The sequence below is a fragment of the Phacochoerus africanus genome, chromosome 3, assembly GCF_016906955.1.
Source record: "Phacochoerus africanus isolate WHEZ1 chromosome 3, ROS_Pafr_v1, whole genome shotgun sequence".
NCBI classification, from domain to species: domain Eukaryota; kingdom Metazoa; phylum Chordata; class Mammalia; order Artiodactyla; family Suidae; genus Phacochoerus; species Phacochoerus africanus.
This window is the reverse complement of record NC_062546.1, coordinates 82,050,035-82,065,701: the sequence shown is the minus strand read 5'-3', so window position 1 is coordinate 82,065,701 and position 15,667 is coordinate 82,050,035. Positions and strand designations below refer to the sequence as shown.

Below are 15,667 nucleotides of genomic sequence, written 5' to 3'. Positions count from 1 at the left end.
TTCTTCTTCTTTGTCTCCTATTTGCCTCACAGGCACAACCATTCCAAGCAAGCGGTTTGGTTATAATATTAATCAGCTCAGGTGTTTGATGCAGAGGACTGGTCCAAATAGCAGAACCACTTACGCATGTAGACATTATTTTTTTTGGCTGCACCCACAGCATATGGAAGTTCCCAGGCCAGGGATGGAACTTGCATCGCAGCAGTGACCCAAGTTGCTGCAGAGACGAGGCTAGATCCTTGATCTGATGTGCCACAAGGGAACTCCTATAGACATCTTTTACCATGTACATTTCCCTTCTGAACTTCAGAAAGGGGATTGGGCAGGGGAGGGGGAGTAGAGTGGCATAAAGAATTCTTTTTTTTTTTTTTTTTTAAGGATGTCCCTTAATAAGTAACTACAAGTGATATGTCATCTTTCCAACAAATACGTGTGTATGTTTATGTATGTGTGTACAATCAGTGTATCAGATCAGATGAATAGATATCTAGACAGTTTTATCCTTTTGATATGTAACCAACCAACCTGACAGCTTGATCTCAAACTATCTTTTTCAGATCTTATAGTTCATAGAATTATCAAGAGGTCACCCAAGCCAGTGCCTTCATTTTGTAGGTGAGAAAACTTGAAAGCCAAATGGCTTAGGATTATATCCCTAGTTGTTTGTAAAGTTGAGCATAGACTCTATTTTGGCAGATTGCATACATAGCTGCTTTCTTGTCTTTGTCCTTCTCTGAGCTTGGCCTTTAAGGTAGCTAATGTGTCCTGGTCTCTTGAGAGGCCGTAATAGAACCTGATCATTATTCTTTCAAAAGAACAGAACTTACTGTAGTTATACCAGTTATACCTAACTACGCACACACATATATATTAAATCTACTCATTTTTTGCTATAATTTTATTACTTCTTTTCCCCCTTTAAATTCTAACTTGAGCAGTACATGTCCCTACCAACAGTTTCTTTTTTCCTAAATATAATGATACCCATCCTACAAAACTTGAAAGTAATTATGTCCTACCTGAGCTCGGTTTAGGAACTTTGATTTTCATTGTACATGATGAAGCTGCAAAACCTTCTTAGATCAAAGAAGTTTAAATCACTGGGAGGAGGAACATCCAAAATCAAATTGGTTAATTTTATATCTCCTGGCTCAAGAAAAGTGATTCATGATGCCCTCTTCGTGGAATATGTTTGTTTTCCAAAGGTCTAGCTCGGCCGGATCTTTTCTGTTTTTGCTGCCTCTTCATTTTGTGGCCGAAGCAAGTGCACTAAAATGATTAGTTCCTGTAGAAGAACTTTTGCCTTCAAATCAAAGGTTATTAGAGTCATGGTTCTGCTCCTCTATTGAATATTGAGTGTCTGTTGCTGTGAACTCAGATGGTTTTCAAGTCTCAGACTTACTGCAGTGATTTGTGGACTATTTTAAGGCTGTCCAGTCTCTTCTCTGGCAGACGGCTTGAGGAAGGACTTGCCAGCTTGCAGGAGTCGGGCAGGGGTAGGGGTAGAGAGTGGGAGGGCCCAGTGCCACAGAGCAGCAACGTCATAGTTGGAAAAGCGTATCCAAGGCAGTTGTGGAGGAAGACTACTACATAGGACACTGGGGTTCTGAGAACCAGGAGAAGAGATGCTAAGAATGATTTGGAAGTAGAAGAGCTTCCACAATTTGTGGCAACATGGATGGACCTAGAGATTATCATACTAAGTGAAGTAAGTCATCTAGAGAAAGACAGATACCATTATGGTAGCACTTATATGTGAATTCTTTAAAAATGGTACAGATGAACTTTTTTACGAAACAGAAACAGACTTACAGACATAGAAAACAAATTTATGGTTACCAAAAGGGAAAGGGGGTAGGGAAGGGATAAATTAAGAGTTTGGGATTAGCAGATATGCACTACTATATGTAAAATAGATAAACAATGAAGACCTCCTGCATAGCACAAGAGAACTATATTCAATGTCCTGTAATAAACCATAATGGAAAAGAATATGAAAAGAATGTGCATGTGTGTGTGTGTTTAAACTGAATCACTACTATACACCAGAAACTAACACAACTTTATAAATCAATGACACTTTAATTAAAAAAGAAAAAAGAGCTTCTGGATCAGAAAGGCAGTGGGCTCTTTCTGGGGTCCAGCTTTCTTGGTCAGATGGTATGCTGTGCAATTAGATTTGTTGAAGGGCCTAGATAAATGAGACAAAAGAGTTATGGATTAAGAAGTTGAATTATTAGCCCCAGGCAAGATTTTCCCTGAGTGTTATTAATGATGTTCTTACTTAGGAAAATGTTGCTCATTTGAGGGCTGTTTGTTTCAGTCCTTGGAGTTATTGCTGGTGCTGGCTTTCTTCCAACCTTGGTGATCCTCTGAGGTTTCAGGAGAAATGGGTTTGTTTTTCTTCCCCCCTCTCTGTGGAGTAATCAGTTTATATATAATTTAACTATTTTGTTAACCAGTTATCCTATCACCATGTGAGAAAACAACAACCCTAAAAACCCACCGTACTCATTCTGTGTCCAGGTGTTCAGAACTGACTTTTCCTCCATTATGAGTGAATACGTAATGGTAAGGATTCTTGCTAAAAGCTGAAATAGACTGACTTCATTCCCCATGCCTTCAGGGATGCCCTTGAAATCCTACACGGTATTTTCCAGTGATTTAGAGTAACAAGGACTGAGATAAATGATCAGTTTCAAAGAGGAATTAAAGTCTTGAGTATTCTCTAGGGAAGTCATATTTTAGAATATCACCTTGGACTGTATTTTCATCAGGTTGAATTTTTGAAGATTCTTCTAAGGGCAGAGGAAGGAATGCACTCTCCTTTGTTAGTATCTGATCTCACTAATGTCTCTCCTTCTGGTTGATTTTCTTTATTCATAGTCTTGTTTCATCTTTCCCTATCATGCTCTTCATGAGGACATTTTTTATCCTGACATGCTACTGTGTACATTCTGTTATTTATTTAGTGTGGTGTTGACTGCAAATCTGGACCTGCTTGTTCATCCTCATGCTTTTTTCTGTGTGGTAGAAGGTCTCACAGTCAGGTCTGCAGTCCATTTGAAGTCTTCATGTTATAAATATGCTTTAAAGCACTGTCTTACTGAATTCATTTGCAGAAATCTAATTTGAATTAATTCAGTCCAGCCTAAGAACCCAAGGCACAGATAGGTACATTGCTGCTGGGACCAGCTGAGGCTCCATCCGCTTGGATGCAACTTTACCACTGGTTCTTCCTCATTTTTCTCATTCATAGAGCTCCTTTCCTTTGTGATTTTGCCTTTCATGGTGATTTTGCGGTGTAAGGGCTTAGTATGTAGAAAAAGACATCCCAGGCAAGCCAGTATTTTACTTTTTTATGAGTAAAAACCATCGTGACTTCTTATGAGGAGTCCCTTTTAAGTCTCTGAAGCCATTCACAAATAGGGCCAAGTCTAATTTTATTCCACAAGAAGAAAAAGAGAATATTGTGCTTTTCTAGCCAGGTTTCCACCCTGCCCCAAGCTTTGCTGCCCTCTGCTTGCTGATTTCAGATCATTTGCAGCAGCAGTGGGCCATATGCAAATTTCCCATTTATTTTCCTTCCTAGTGAAAATCACCTTGCTTTAAGAGTTATTTCTAGATTAGTGGAACTGCTTTGTTTTCTTTGAAGACGTACCAAGAGCTCCAGGGACAACCAGTTCATCTGACTCTGCATTGCTGACACAGGAGGTCTGACCTCACCTATGTCCCTGCCTCCTCAGTGACCTAAGGATGCCCCAACCTCTTGCTCTGTTCATTTTTATAGGTCCACCTGGCCATAGAAACATTATTTCCAATGCCTGTTTATTAGCCATCTTTAATGTCATATATTAGTAAATGGATGTTATGCTATCTTAGAATTATATGGCCTCTGGCAAAGAGGCCAGATATAATACCACTCAATGCATTTTTTCATTTACCTGGAAGTGTGAATTTGCTTAATTTTCTTTGCTAATCTCTGTTGAAGTCATTCCTATAAAATCTGGCTTTGCCCCATGCTCTTTCTTCTTCTCCCAATTCTTTAAACCCTAGTGCATTGGTAGAAACATCCATCTTCTAAAATGGCACTCACAAGATTGCTAAGGGGTTTTGTTTTTTTCCTTCATCTCTTTTTCCAGTAGGTTTTATAATTCTTGCTCCTTGAGATAGTGTCAAGTGAACAGCTAGAAAGTGAGGAGAATCCTTGATCAGTTAGCCTTAAACTCTGGGTGCATTCTTAATTTGGCATAAATGATGGAGTTCTATGGCTCAGACGCCTTGCTGTTTCCTTTCTAGATGTGCCACAGCAGGTCACAAATCATTCCTGTCCTTTTGGGAAATAGTACGCCTTTGCATTCTCCTTCCCTAGCGGCAATGTTCAAATGTTTCAATTTTCTGCGTAAGAACCCCCCCCCCCCCCCCCCCCCCCCCCCCCCCCCCCCCCCCCGCTGTGTAGAAGTGTGAAGATTAAAAGATTACAGTATCAGTTACTGTGAAGTCCTTGGAAGGACAGATATAAGTGCAGTCATGGGCTCCTTGGGACCTTCACTGATTATTGTTTATTCTGAAAGGGAGCTTGTCTCTGGATTGCTAAAGTATGGGAATCCGACTGATAGTAGTAATAACCCACTTAACCCACTTCCTCTATACTGGAAACTGTGCTTGGGGCTTTGTACAGGCATTCATTCATTTACAGATGAACCAGCATACTTAGTGTCTCCAATTCATATTTTTTAGGTTGAAAACTGGTGTCCTCATTTACCTTGGAGAGCAAAAAATCCCTATGAAGAAGCTGATCATAATTCATTGGTAAGTGATTTTGAAAAACCTCTTCCTAGGCTTGCGATTTAGGTATGATGACAAAGGATACATGTGGAGTCTTCTGAAGATGCCAACTATAACCTGAAATAGTGGTAAACTGAAGAACTTCTGTCCTCCATTCAGTATAATTTTTTTTTTTTTTTTTTGCTTTTCTAGGGCCACAACCATGGCATATGGAAGTTCCCAGGCTAAGGGTCGAATCAGAGCCACAGCTGTCAGCCTATGCCACAGCCACAGCAACTTGGGATCTAAGCCTCGTCTGCGACCTACATAACAGCTCAGGACAATGCCAGATCCCCAACCCACAGAGTGAGGCCGGGGATCAAATCTGCATACTCATGGATACCAGTCAGATTCGTTTCTGCTTCTCAATGATGGGAACTCCCCATTTTGTACAAATTTTTGAATAACCAAATCAGTCCACCAGTTTACCATATATTTGTTTATTGAGCAATACTCTGAGGGTTCCTGAGTGACAGGCTACTGATAAAAACAGGACCTGGTGCCAGTTATGGAGGCACGCAGTGAACTAATAATGAGGGTTATAGTTGTAAATAATAACCACAGCCATGTAAATACTGGACTACAGGCCCATGGGAATTATTGAGGAAGTGGTGATCTCAGCCTACATGGGTCAAGAGAGAACGTAAAGAAAAGATGACATTGGAGTTGAATTTTTGTTCTGTTTTGTTTTTTTGTTTTGTTTTTTGTCTTTTCTAGGGCTGCACCCACGGCATACAGAGGTTCCCAAGCTAGGGGTCAAATCAGAGCTGTAGCCGCCGGCCTATGCCACAGCCATAGCAATGCTGGATCTGAGCCTCGTCTGCGACCTACACCACAGCTCACGGCAATGCCAGGTCCTTAACCCACTGAGCAAGGCCAGGGATCAAACCTGAAACCTCATGGTTCCTAGTCAGATTCGTTAACCACTGAGCCACGATGGGAACTCCTGGGGTTGAATTTAAAGTGATGAATGGGAGTTCCCGTCATGGCTCAATGGTTAACGAATCCGACTAGGAACTGTGAGGTTCCATCCCTGGCCTTGCTCAGTGGGTTAAGGATTTGGTGTTGCCGTGAGCTGTGGTGTAGGTCGCAGAGGAGGCTTGGATCTGGCATTGCTGTGGCTGTGGCTGCAGCTCCGATTAGACCCCTAGCCTGGGAACCTCCATATGCCGTGGGTGCGGCCCTAGGAAAGACGAAAAATAAAATAAAGTGATGAATGAATTTATACCAGGTCAAGGAGAGAGAAGTGTCTCTGATGTGAGGAGAAAAGGCGCCTGGATGAGAGCTTGGCATTTTCGGGGAGTAGAGCATGGTTCAGTTGGACATGGGGCTTTGGATGAGCTGGAATAAAGATAAGATTAGACAGGTAGGAAGGGGCTGTGAAAGGCTTTGTAGTAAAAGCTCAAGTCCTTATGAGAAAAAGAGTGTGTATATATGTAAAGCTGGGTCAATTTTCCATACAGCAGAATTTGACAGAATATTGTAAATCAACTATAACAAAAAAATTTAAAAAAAGTAATAAAATTCATTGAGTAATTAAAAAAAAAAAAAAACTCAACTCTTTATTCTTAATCCTAAGGATTGGTTGGCAAATCTTTGCTGTAAAAGGCCAGATAGTAAATATTTCCATTTTTGCAGGCCATAAGGGCTCTGTTGCAGCTACTCAATTCTGACCTTGGGGTGGGTGTTGCAGGGAGGGGGATAGATGGTATGTAAATGAGTGGGCGTAGCTGTGTTCTGATAAAACTTTATATATAAAAGCAGGCAGTGAGGAACATTTGGCTCAAGAGGCAGCACTTGCTAATCCTTGATTTGACCCTGGGATTTCGGGAAAACTGTTGAGTCAAGGACATGGTCAGACGAGTGTTTAGAATGAATTATGGAGACTGCTGCAAGATGGGCTCAACATGTTTTAGATGTTGAAACATGAAGAAAATACTAGTGTTATTATTTTTCTCTGCCTTTTCAATTGTTGGCTTTATCCAGCTAACTTATAAACATATTCTTCCTGGATGTTAAGTTCTTCTGGCCCAAATTTTAAATTTTATTCAGCTATGGTAGGAAAATAATATTCCCAGCTTTTAAATTCCTTAGAAAATAATAAACTTTTATTTGTTTGGACTGGGACAAAACTAGAGGACGAACATTTATTTCCTTACTTAACTTTGTGGACAGGATGAGGGTTTTGGCAACCTACACAATGGCAGGTAGCCCATTAAGATCTGGCTTGAGGAGTTCCCAGCGTGGCTCAGCAGAAATGAATCTGACTAGTATCCATGAGGACGCAGGTTTGATCCCTGGCCTTGCTCAGTGGGTTAAGAATCCGGCATTGGCGTGAGCTACACTGTAGGACACACATGCTGCTTGGATCCCGAGTTGCTGTGGCTGTGGTGTGGGCCGGTGACCCCTAGCCTGGGAACTTTCCATATGCCTCTAGGCTGCCCTAAAAAGACAAAAGAACTGCCTTGAATTTTCCCAGGAGTCTGCTGCCCTGCAGTAGATCCAAGGGGACAGTAAGTTTGGGTGCAGAGAATTTCAAGGTAGATCAAGCATATTCACTGTAAAATATGCATTTTAACATAGCCCAGAATTTTGCAGTTCCTGTGCTTCCTTTCTCAACTTCTAATTTTTTAATGATGTCCCTTATAGCAGTGCAACGGTCAGGGGCCTTTGCTTCAATTTGAAATTCTAGGACCTTCAAGCAAACTGTTCAGCAAACCAGACTCACTTTTGAAGCCCTGTATTTAATTGACTCTATCTTTCAAGTTTTCAGATGTCACATCACAACAACCATTATACTTGTGGACGTCTTATCTTCCATTCATTTTTATTAAATTTCTGTTTCTAGGCAGAAATTCGTACAGATTTTAATATTCTCTACAGTATGATGAAAAAGCATGAAGAATTCCGGTGGATGAGACTGCGGATCCGGCGAATGGCTGACGCATGGATCCAGGCAATCAAGTCCCTGGCAGAGAAGCAGAATCTTGAAAAGAGAAAGAGGAAGAAAGTGAGTTTCTGATTAATTCACTTCAGTTAGATGCCAGTTTTCTTTAAAATTTGATTTTGCTTGGAAACAAGACTAAGAGAAATGCCATGTCTCAAATGATAATCCCTCAGGGCAAATCTGTGTAGCCTCTTCTTATACAGAATTTTAGGGCTTTCCTTTCCCTGTTTACAATAATCTTACTTAGCAAGGACTGGCATATGTGTTTCTTGAATGAAGCCAAGCAGAAATCTGCCCATTAGATTGTCCTATGAACCATCTGACTCTCTCAGTGGCATCAGAAAATTTAATTCTCTTTCCTCTCCCTGAATACAACCTTTGAGAACTTCCCATCACATCACCATGACAAGTTCATGGTTTTGGTACTTGTCAGCCCTGGGATTTGAGCCACTAACTGAGGAGTTCCACAGTTGCAGTGTTTAGTTGGTGCTTCTGCTTCTGTTCCAGTAAGAGAGATACTATAAATTTGAGCCAATTTGTTTTGAAGTTCATGAGAAGATGCTTGGGAATCCTCTAGAATATCCCTAAGCAGAGAAGACCTTACGCCTCATTAGTTATGGATTAAGTGGCTGTGACTTTAGATGAACTGTTCTGATGAAGAATAACTGAGCAAAGTAAATCATCTGTTCTCATATCTAAAAATAAATGAAAAATGAGTTTAAGTGTGCCTAATTTGATCCCCTCAGGAAAAAAAAAAAATACAGATATACTTGCAGAACCCAAGACAGTTTTATGAGTCAGTCTGGCTTAGATTCCTTGAGTTTATGAGACAGCAGGACCTGACTTCCTGGCAGATAGTCCTCTGTGAAAGATTATGTGATCATAGATCCAGGTGGGCTGTAAAAAGAAATAAAGAGTATTTCTATGTACTCCTGTGCAGTAATCTCCAGAATATATTGTGAGTTGAAGACATATTAAGTAGAAAATAGTGAAATTATTTTTAAAGGAAAAGAGTTATTTGTATATCTATACCTATATGTATACCTAGAGATAGACATATATAATGTATGTAATATACATATATACTAATTGCTCGGATTTTTTAAAGGGAAGAATAAACTATCAAATTAAAAATAAAGGAGATGGAAGGTGGTGATGGTTGCACATTAATGTGAATGTATTTAATGCACAGAACTGTGCACTTAAAAATAGTTAAAAATGATGAAGTTTACATAACATATATTTTACCACAATAAAAACGGTCAATTAAGGGGAGTAAGAGTGTAACATAGGGGCATCAGGTATGAACAAACTGGACTTCTCTGAATAGATCTTATTTTGTAGATTTGACACTGGAATCATTTTACGTAGTGTAAAACAAAATTTAATTATGAAAAAAAAAAAAACCTAAAAATCACAAGGAAAATAAAGCACGTAAACTGAGCACATGTCCAGGTTCACTCTAAGCACATAGAGAAGGGCTATTCTTAGTGACTTTAGAACACAATACATTGAATGTTGCTGATGGGACATCACAAAGAATTTAAACCCTGCAAAAATATCTTAGAACAATTTTTCCCAATTGTATAGATAATGGTGTGGAATTTCTCCTTCTGAATCCATTATGTGTATTGGAGTGAAGCAAATGAGCCATTATGTTAGTGTCCTGGAGAAGCAGTGTTTTCAGTGTGGAGAGAGGAAATAACAGATGTGAGATGGGTAATGTTAGGTAAAGATACTGTAATCCTGGGTTAGAATTGGAAAACTCTTTACGAACTCATGATTAGTTTTATCCTTGAGGAAAAGTAAATTTTCTAGCTCTGTCCGCTGAAAAGGCCTAGAAACAGTGATCCTCTGGAGAACTTTAAGCACCAGGCTTTGATCTCGAAATGCCACTTCACTAAATGGTATAAGAGGTTCTTGGAAAAATAGCCGATTGAGGTCCGAGGCAGATGTTGTGCGTGTTGAGCTAGGAACACTTTGTCAGAGCAGAAAGCAACGAAACGATTAGACTACTAGGATTTTGTCAAAGCACTTAGAAGCCAACCTTAATAGCCTCCCATTGTCCAAGATGGCACATTTTGTTCACCGGTAAAAATAAGAACTGCAGTGTCATGAAACACATTAAATATATTTATAGTCATGACTTTATAGTGATATATAGTTTTTACATCTTCATTGGTCCTCATTAGAGTATGCCAAAGAACAAATGTGTTCTCTTGAAACTGGTAAATAAAGGGAAAGAATCAAGTATTTACCAGGCTTTGTCTGTGGAAACTGTCCTTCACGAGGGGGATGCTTTCTCTTTACAGAAGTATTCCAGCTAATAGAAGCAGACAGAATGATAGACTGTCACCATTTGCAACCCCTAATGGATTAATGCATCTAGTCAGTGATCATCAGTCACTGCTAACATCGCAGAACACTCAGATATTGTTCCCACCATTGGAAGTACACAGCACCACGTATGAAGTGGTATTGCCAAAAAAAAAAAAATCAAATACATATTTCATCATGTCTGCAGATCTAATTACTAGTTTACTATAAATACGAGAGACAGAAGAATCCCTTACACAGTCAGCAGAATCTGGAGTGTGAAAGACTTAACTGGAAATACAGCCCAGTTTCTTTGACAAATTACGAGCCCCTCCCTCTCCCAAAAAAGATGACTGGGTACTAGTATAGGTTAGAGAAGGCTAAAAGATGGACGAGGCATTACAATTAATACCCTTGATTTGACTTCTGACTCAACCAACTGCACTTGAAAAAAAAAAAAAGGCGGGGGTTCGGGGGGAGTTCCTCTCGTGGCTAGCATCCATGAGGACTCAGGTTCAATCCCTGGCCTCATTCAGTGGGTTGAGGATCTGGTGTTGCCGTGAGCTCTGGTGTAGGCCAGCGGCTGCAGCTCCCATTTGACCCCTAGCCTTGGAACCTCCATATGCCGTGGGTGCAGGCATAAAAAATGAAAAAAAAAAAAGGGAGGACAGTTGAGCAAGTGTATACACTAAATGGATATTGGATGATATGAAGAAATTAATAGCTATGTCAGGGGTGATGGTTGTATTCAATACGTTGGTGATATTATGGTTGTGTTTAAGTGAAAGTTTATTTATTTTAGCAACACAAACATTCACAGATGAAAGGGTAGGCAGTCTAGGATTTGGCTTCAAGATAAACTAGAGTGGTTGGGAAAAAATGAGGGATGTACATTAAATAAGATTTGTCAGGAGTTAATAATTATTGGGAATTCCTGTTGTGGCTCAGCAGGTTAAGAACCCATCTAGTATCCATGAGGATGTGGGTTGGTTCCCTGGCTTCAGTCAGTGGGTTAAGGATCAGGCATTGCCTAAAGCAGCTGCATGGGTCACAGATGCAGCTTGGATCCCATGTTGCTGTGGCTATAGCACAGGTTGGCAGCTGCAGCTCTGATTTGACCCCTGGCCCGGGAACTTCCATATGCTTCAGGTGAGGCCCTAAAAAGAAAAAAGGTGAGGGGGAGTTAATAATTGTTGAAGTCTGTAATTGTTGAGTACATTAGAATTTACTGTATTGTCATGTTTGCTTTTCCTTGTGTTTGAAGTTTTCCTTATTAAAAGCTTAAAAATATTCCAGCTGTGAAAAAAAGCCTAATGTTGTTAAAAGATATTTTATTGTCCTAGCTTAGTCTCCTTGATTTTCCAAACATATTCCACTTTTTGAAAGCAGGGTTATCTCTCTACCTTTGCCCCCCTAGCCATTCCAAATATAGTAATGACTTTATTTCTCTAAAACAACAATAAAACGTCACTTCCTTCCTTTCTCTGCATCTTCTACAAAGATTATTTACCCCATGTTGAGATTTCATTAGAATGTAAACATGACTTTGGTGGGTGGCTTTTGGGTGTATGCCTGTGGGGTCTGTACTTGCTCCAGTGGGAATCAATATGTGCCTCTTCTTTGTGTTTTTTCCAGGTCCTTGTTCACCTGGGACTCTTGACTAAAGAATCTGGATTTAAGATTGCGGAGACAGCATTCAGTGGTGGCCCTCTTGGTGAACTGGTTCAGTGGAGTGATTTAATTACATCTCTGTACTTACTGGGCCATGACATTAGGATTTCAGCTTCACTGGTGGAGCTCAAGGAGTAAGGAGATTACTTTTCAATTTTAAAATCAGAATACAAAAAAGAAATTGTAAACTGTTAAAGCCCTCTATTAGTGTGTAATTTCTTGTGGAGGAAAATGAAAGTGATAATTCACTAAACATGAGATAAGAAGATTATTTTCAGGAGCTATATACATACACTGTGAAAAGGATAATATGTTTTCATTGTAGCTGCAGGCTCCAGAGGCTTCATAAATGAATGCCAGAAAATTCAAACTAAGGAGCTTATTCTTTGCTGTTACAGGTGCTTCCAGCATCTGCAGCACAAAACATTATTGACTTTCCTAATTCCCTGTCTCTTATTGGAATTCATACCATTCCCTCCTCAACATCAAGCTTTCTAAATCTTAAAACAAGGCAGGTTCCTGTTTGTAATTTAATTTGAATAGAATGAGTTTCTCAAAAGCCCTGATCCAATCCTATTTCAATTAGCGAACTTTAGGCTCTGAGTCTGTCAAATCTACCTGGATTTTTGGTTTCCCTGAAATTTTCTTGTAGTTGGATCCCTCTCTTTATCCCCTTTAGATTGACATGGCTGGCCAAGCAGAAATGCTTAGAGCCCCCTCCCTCCTCTTCGGATAACTGCCCATGGAGCTTCTGTACCCAGTAGCCAAGTTAGCATGTTGCAATAATGTCAGCTGTTCCAAAAGAAATAGCTTGAATGAACAGACATTCTAGAAATGGGAGAGGTGTTAATATATGTCCCACCCATCCTGCTCCTACTTTATTGTTCCAGACATGGATGCCCAGAGAGGTCATTTGGGTTAGGTCTGAGGTCCACACCTGATGAGAGGCAGTATTGAGATGAAAACAGTAATATCAGTGAGATTATATCAGCTCTCATTTGTTAAATGTTTTCCATATGCTGAAAGCATGAGAAGGGCTTCAGTTACAGCAGCAGTATCAACAGTTATGACAACCATAATATTGATGATGCCTATTAAGAGCAAACATTTGTTGAGTGCTTCCTGCACACCAGATACTAAGAGCTTTCCCTGTTTCATCTTAGTCCTTAGCGCAGACCTGGAAGTAAGTGCTGGCTCTTTCTCTGTTTTAAAGATGAAGAAACTGGGATTCAAACCAAAAATGAGTTCTTCACAGTCCCATGGAGAGTATGTAGAAGAGTGAGGATTTGAGCACTCTGTCTGACCTCAAATCCTGTGCTCTTGACTGCTGAACCACTGTGCTCCTTTCAGAGCTTGCTAAACCTAAGGTCTTCCAAGCCCTTTCATCACCACTCATCCCTTTAACAGTTGCCTTCCTCCTACTTCCTTTAAAACACCTTGGGGATGGGGCGGTGTGGGGGGAGGGTGGACTGGGAGTTTGGGATTAGCAGATACTTTGTTTTATATATAGGATGATAAACAAGTTCCTACTTGATTTCACAGGGAACTATATCCAATATACTGAGGTAAACCATAACAGAAAAGAATATAAGAAAGAAAGTATACGTATATATAACTGAATCACTTTTCTGTACAGCAAAAATCAACATAAGTCAACTTCAATTAAAAAATCAAATATAACAAAAAAAATAAGTTATAATTTGGTTTCTCAATGCAAAAATAAATAAATAAATAAAACTCCTTGGGAACACAACCTATGAAGTGAGTGCCTTCATATATTGAGCTGTTATTCCTTCAGTGCTGTCCGTGGCCTGGTTCTTGGTATGGGACATATAGAGATGACCAGCATGCATCCAACCTTTTGACAATTGCAACTGATATACTGCATAATTGCTCCAATTACAATGTGATGAGTATCATCAGCTGTGGGTGCTAGAGTGTCAGCACAGGGAGGGCAAAAGCTGTGTGAATATTGTTCACCTCTGGGTACTGAGCACCTAGAACAGTGCCTGGCACATAGCAGGTGCTCCTAAAGATTTACTGAACAAATGAGTAAAGGCATGGCCCTTCCTAGACAGCTGCCTGTCCCAAATTCTACTCACTCATTAGGTCTCATCCTCCATCACAACTATTCAACTCTGTCCTTGTAGAAGGAAAGTAGAAAGTAGTCATGGTATACAAATAATGAATATAGTCGTGGACCTATGAAACTTAATTAACAAACGCAGGCAGAAGACTATGTGTGGCCCATTGAACCACAGCTGGCTGACTCCTGGTCCACCCTGTAGTCAGAGGCTCCCAACCTGTCTGTACATTGGAATTACCTGGAAGAATCAAAAGATGCTTGTGACTATGTCCTACCTGCAAAGGTTTTCACTTAACTAGTCTAGGATATGGTCTGGGTTTGGGGAGTCTAGAAAGATCCCCAGGTGATTCCAGTATATAGGCATGTTTGGAATCCACTGCTCCATGTTGCTTCCACAGTTTTCTTCTGAAATAAAACATATCTGGCCCTGGCAGCAGTGCTTAAAGACCTCCACGATCTTCTTAACAAGCAAGTTAAGTGGAGATAGATTCAGACCCAGATCTTCCTTGGTTTCAAAGGCTGTGTCTGTACACCACCATTTGCTTTTGCAAGAGTCAGAATCGAGGCTCTGGATGGACTTAATGGGTGGGAAGAATTTGCATAGATGGCTGGTGGGAAGGGCCATGCCATCCTCCCTGATAAGGATTCTTGGGATGGTTATTTGCTTCTTGAAGTTACTGAGTGCAATACCTTGCAATAAATTGTTTTTCTTTTTTTTTTTTCCTCTCTCTGTCCTTTCTCTAGGATAATGAAGAAGGTTGTGGGAAACCGATCTGGCTGCCCAACCGTAGGAGACAGAATTGTTGAGCTCATTTATATTGACATCGTAGGACTCGCTCAATTCAAGAAGACCCTCGGACCATCCTGGGTGCATTACCAGTAAGTGCTACATACTATTCTTAAGTTTTTAGAGCTTTTTATTTTTTAACGAGAGTAACACAGTTGCTGCTAGAAAAAGCTCATCAGATGTTATCTTTTGAACTGTGCAGCGTGTGTTTCTCATGCCTAATTGAAGTTCACAATCTCCAAAGTACCTTTTCACTTTCAAGCATTGTTATTTTCATTGATCTCTTTTAAGAATAAAAAACAAGTGTCCAACCTCCTTTTTACCTTCCTTAATATTTAGCATTCTTCTCTTGGTTTGCCTATACCAGTCTCATCCTTTTACTCAAATAACAATTTTGATAAAATATAGACAGTGTCACTTTTTATATCCTTCAGGTTTGAGATGATGACTCATTTCTTTTTCCTTTTCCTCATCAGTTTTGTCATTCTTGGAAGAGAAAGCTGGGCATAGCTTCTCTGAATGCTGGGGTCTTTGTACTTTTTAAGATAAGCCTCATGCTTAGCACAACCAAGTATTGTTACTCTGTGCACAATTTGTATTATTTAATCTTTTGAGAAAGTCTTAGTTTGGTACTATAGCACTACTTTTAACGCTTGTGTGCATTTTTAACAAGATGAGAGTAGCTGTAAGTCTCAGTTTTCAGCAGGCAAAAAGAGTAGTTTGAGTTTAGTATTTTTTATGAAAGAAGAGTGGTATGGAGGATTGATCAAGATGGCAGAATAGGAGGACATGAAACTCACTTCCCCCTGTGAACACATCAGAAATGCATTTAGATGTGGAACAGTTCTCAATGAAAACTAACGGGAAACTGTCAAAAAGATTCCTGTACAACCAAGGCTGTAAGAAAGATCCATAGGTAATTGGTTAGGAAAGGGAAGAAAAATGATTAGATGGGGACCTGTGGAGGGGACTCAGGCAGATACCTGCCCTGGGGAGTGAGCCATGAGAGCCTTAGATTGGGTGCCTGAGTCCT

General features: G+C 40.0%; 1 protein-coding gene and 1 long non-coding RNA gene across 7 annotated transcripts in view; one reads left to right on the top strand and one right to left on the bottom strand.

Annotated features, from left to right (window-relative positions):
• Window positions 1–15,667, top strand: part of MGAT5 (alpha-1,6-mannosylglycoprotein 6-beta-N-acetylglucosaminyltransferase) — a 364,486-nt gene that overhangs the window by 231,010 nt on the left and 117,809 nt on the right. For all 6 annotated transcript variants that reach the window (XM_047772070.1, XM_047772068.1, XM_047772067.1 and 3 more), the window contains exons 6-9: window positions 4,741–4,812; window positions 7,676–7,837; window positions 11,726–11,895; window positions 14,592–14,726. In XM_047772070.1, coding sequence (XP_047628026.1) covers window positions 4,741–4,812; window positions 7,676–7,837; window positions 11,726–11,895; window positions 14,592–14,726 — 539 coding nt within the window. The remainder of the gene's footprint in view (window positions 1–4,740; window positions 4,813–7,675; window positions 7,838–11,725; window positions 11,896–14,591; window positions 14,727–15,667) is intronic.
• The window catches only part of LOC125122999 (uncharacterized), a 29,514-nt gene continuing 21,484 nt past the window's right edge, over window positions 7,638–15,667 (bottom strand). Inside the window, exon 3 of the long non-coding RNA XR_007133944.1 lies at window positions 7,638–7,813. This is a non-coding gene — a long non-coding RNA (uncharacterized LOC125122999). The remainder of the gene's footprint in view (window positions 7,814–15,667) is intronic.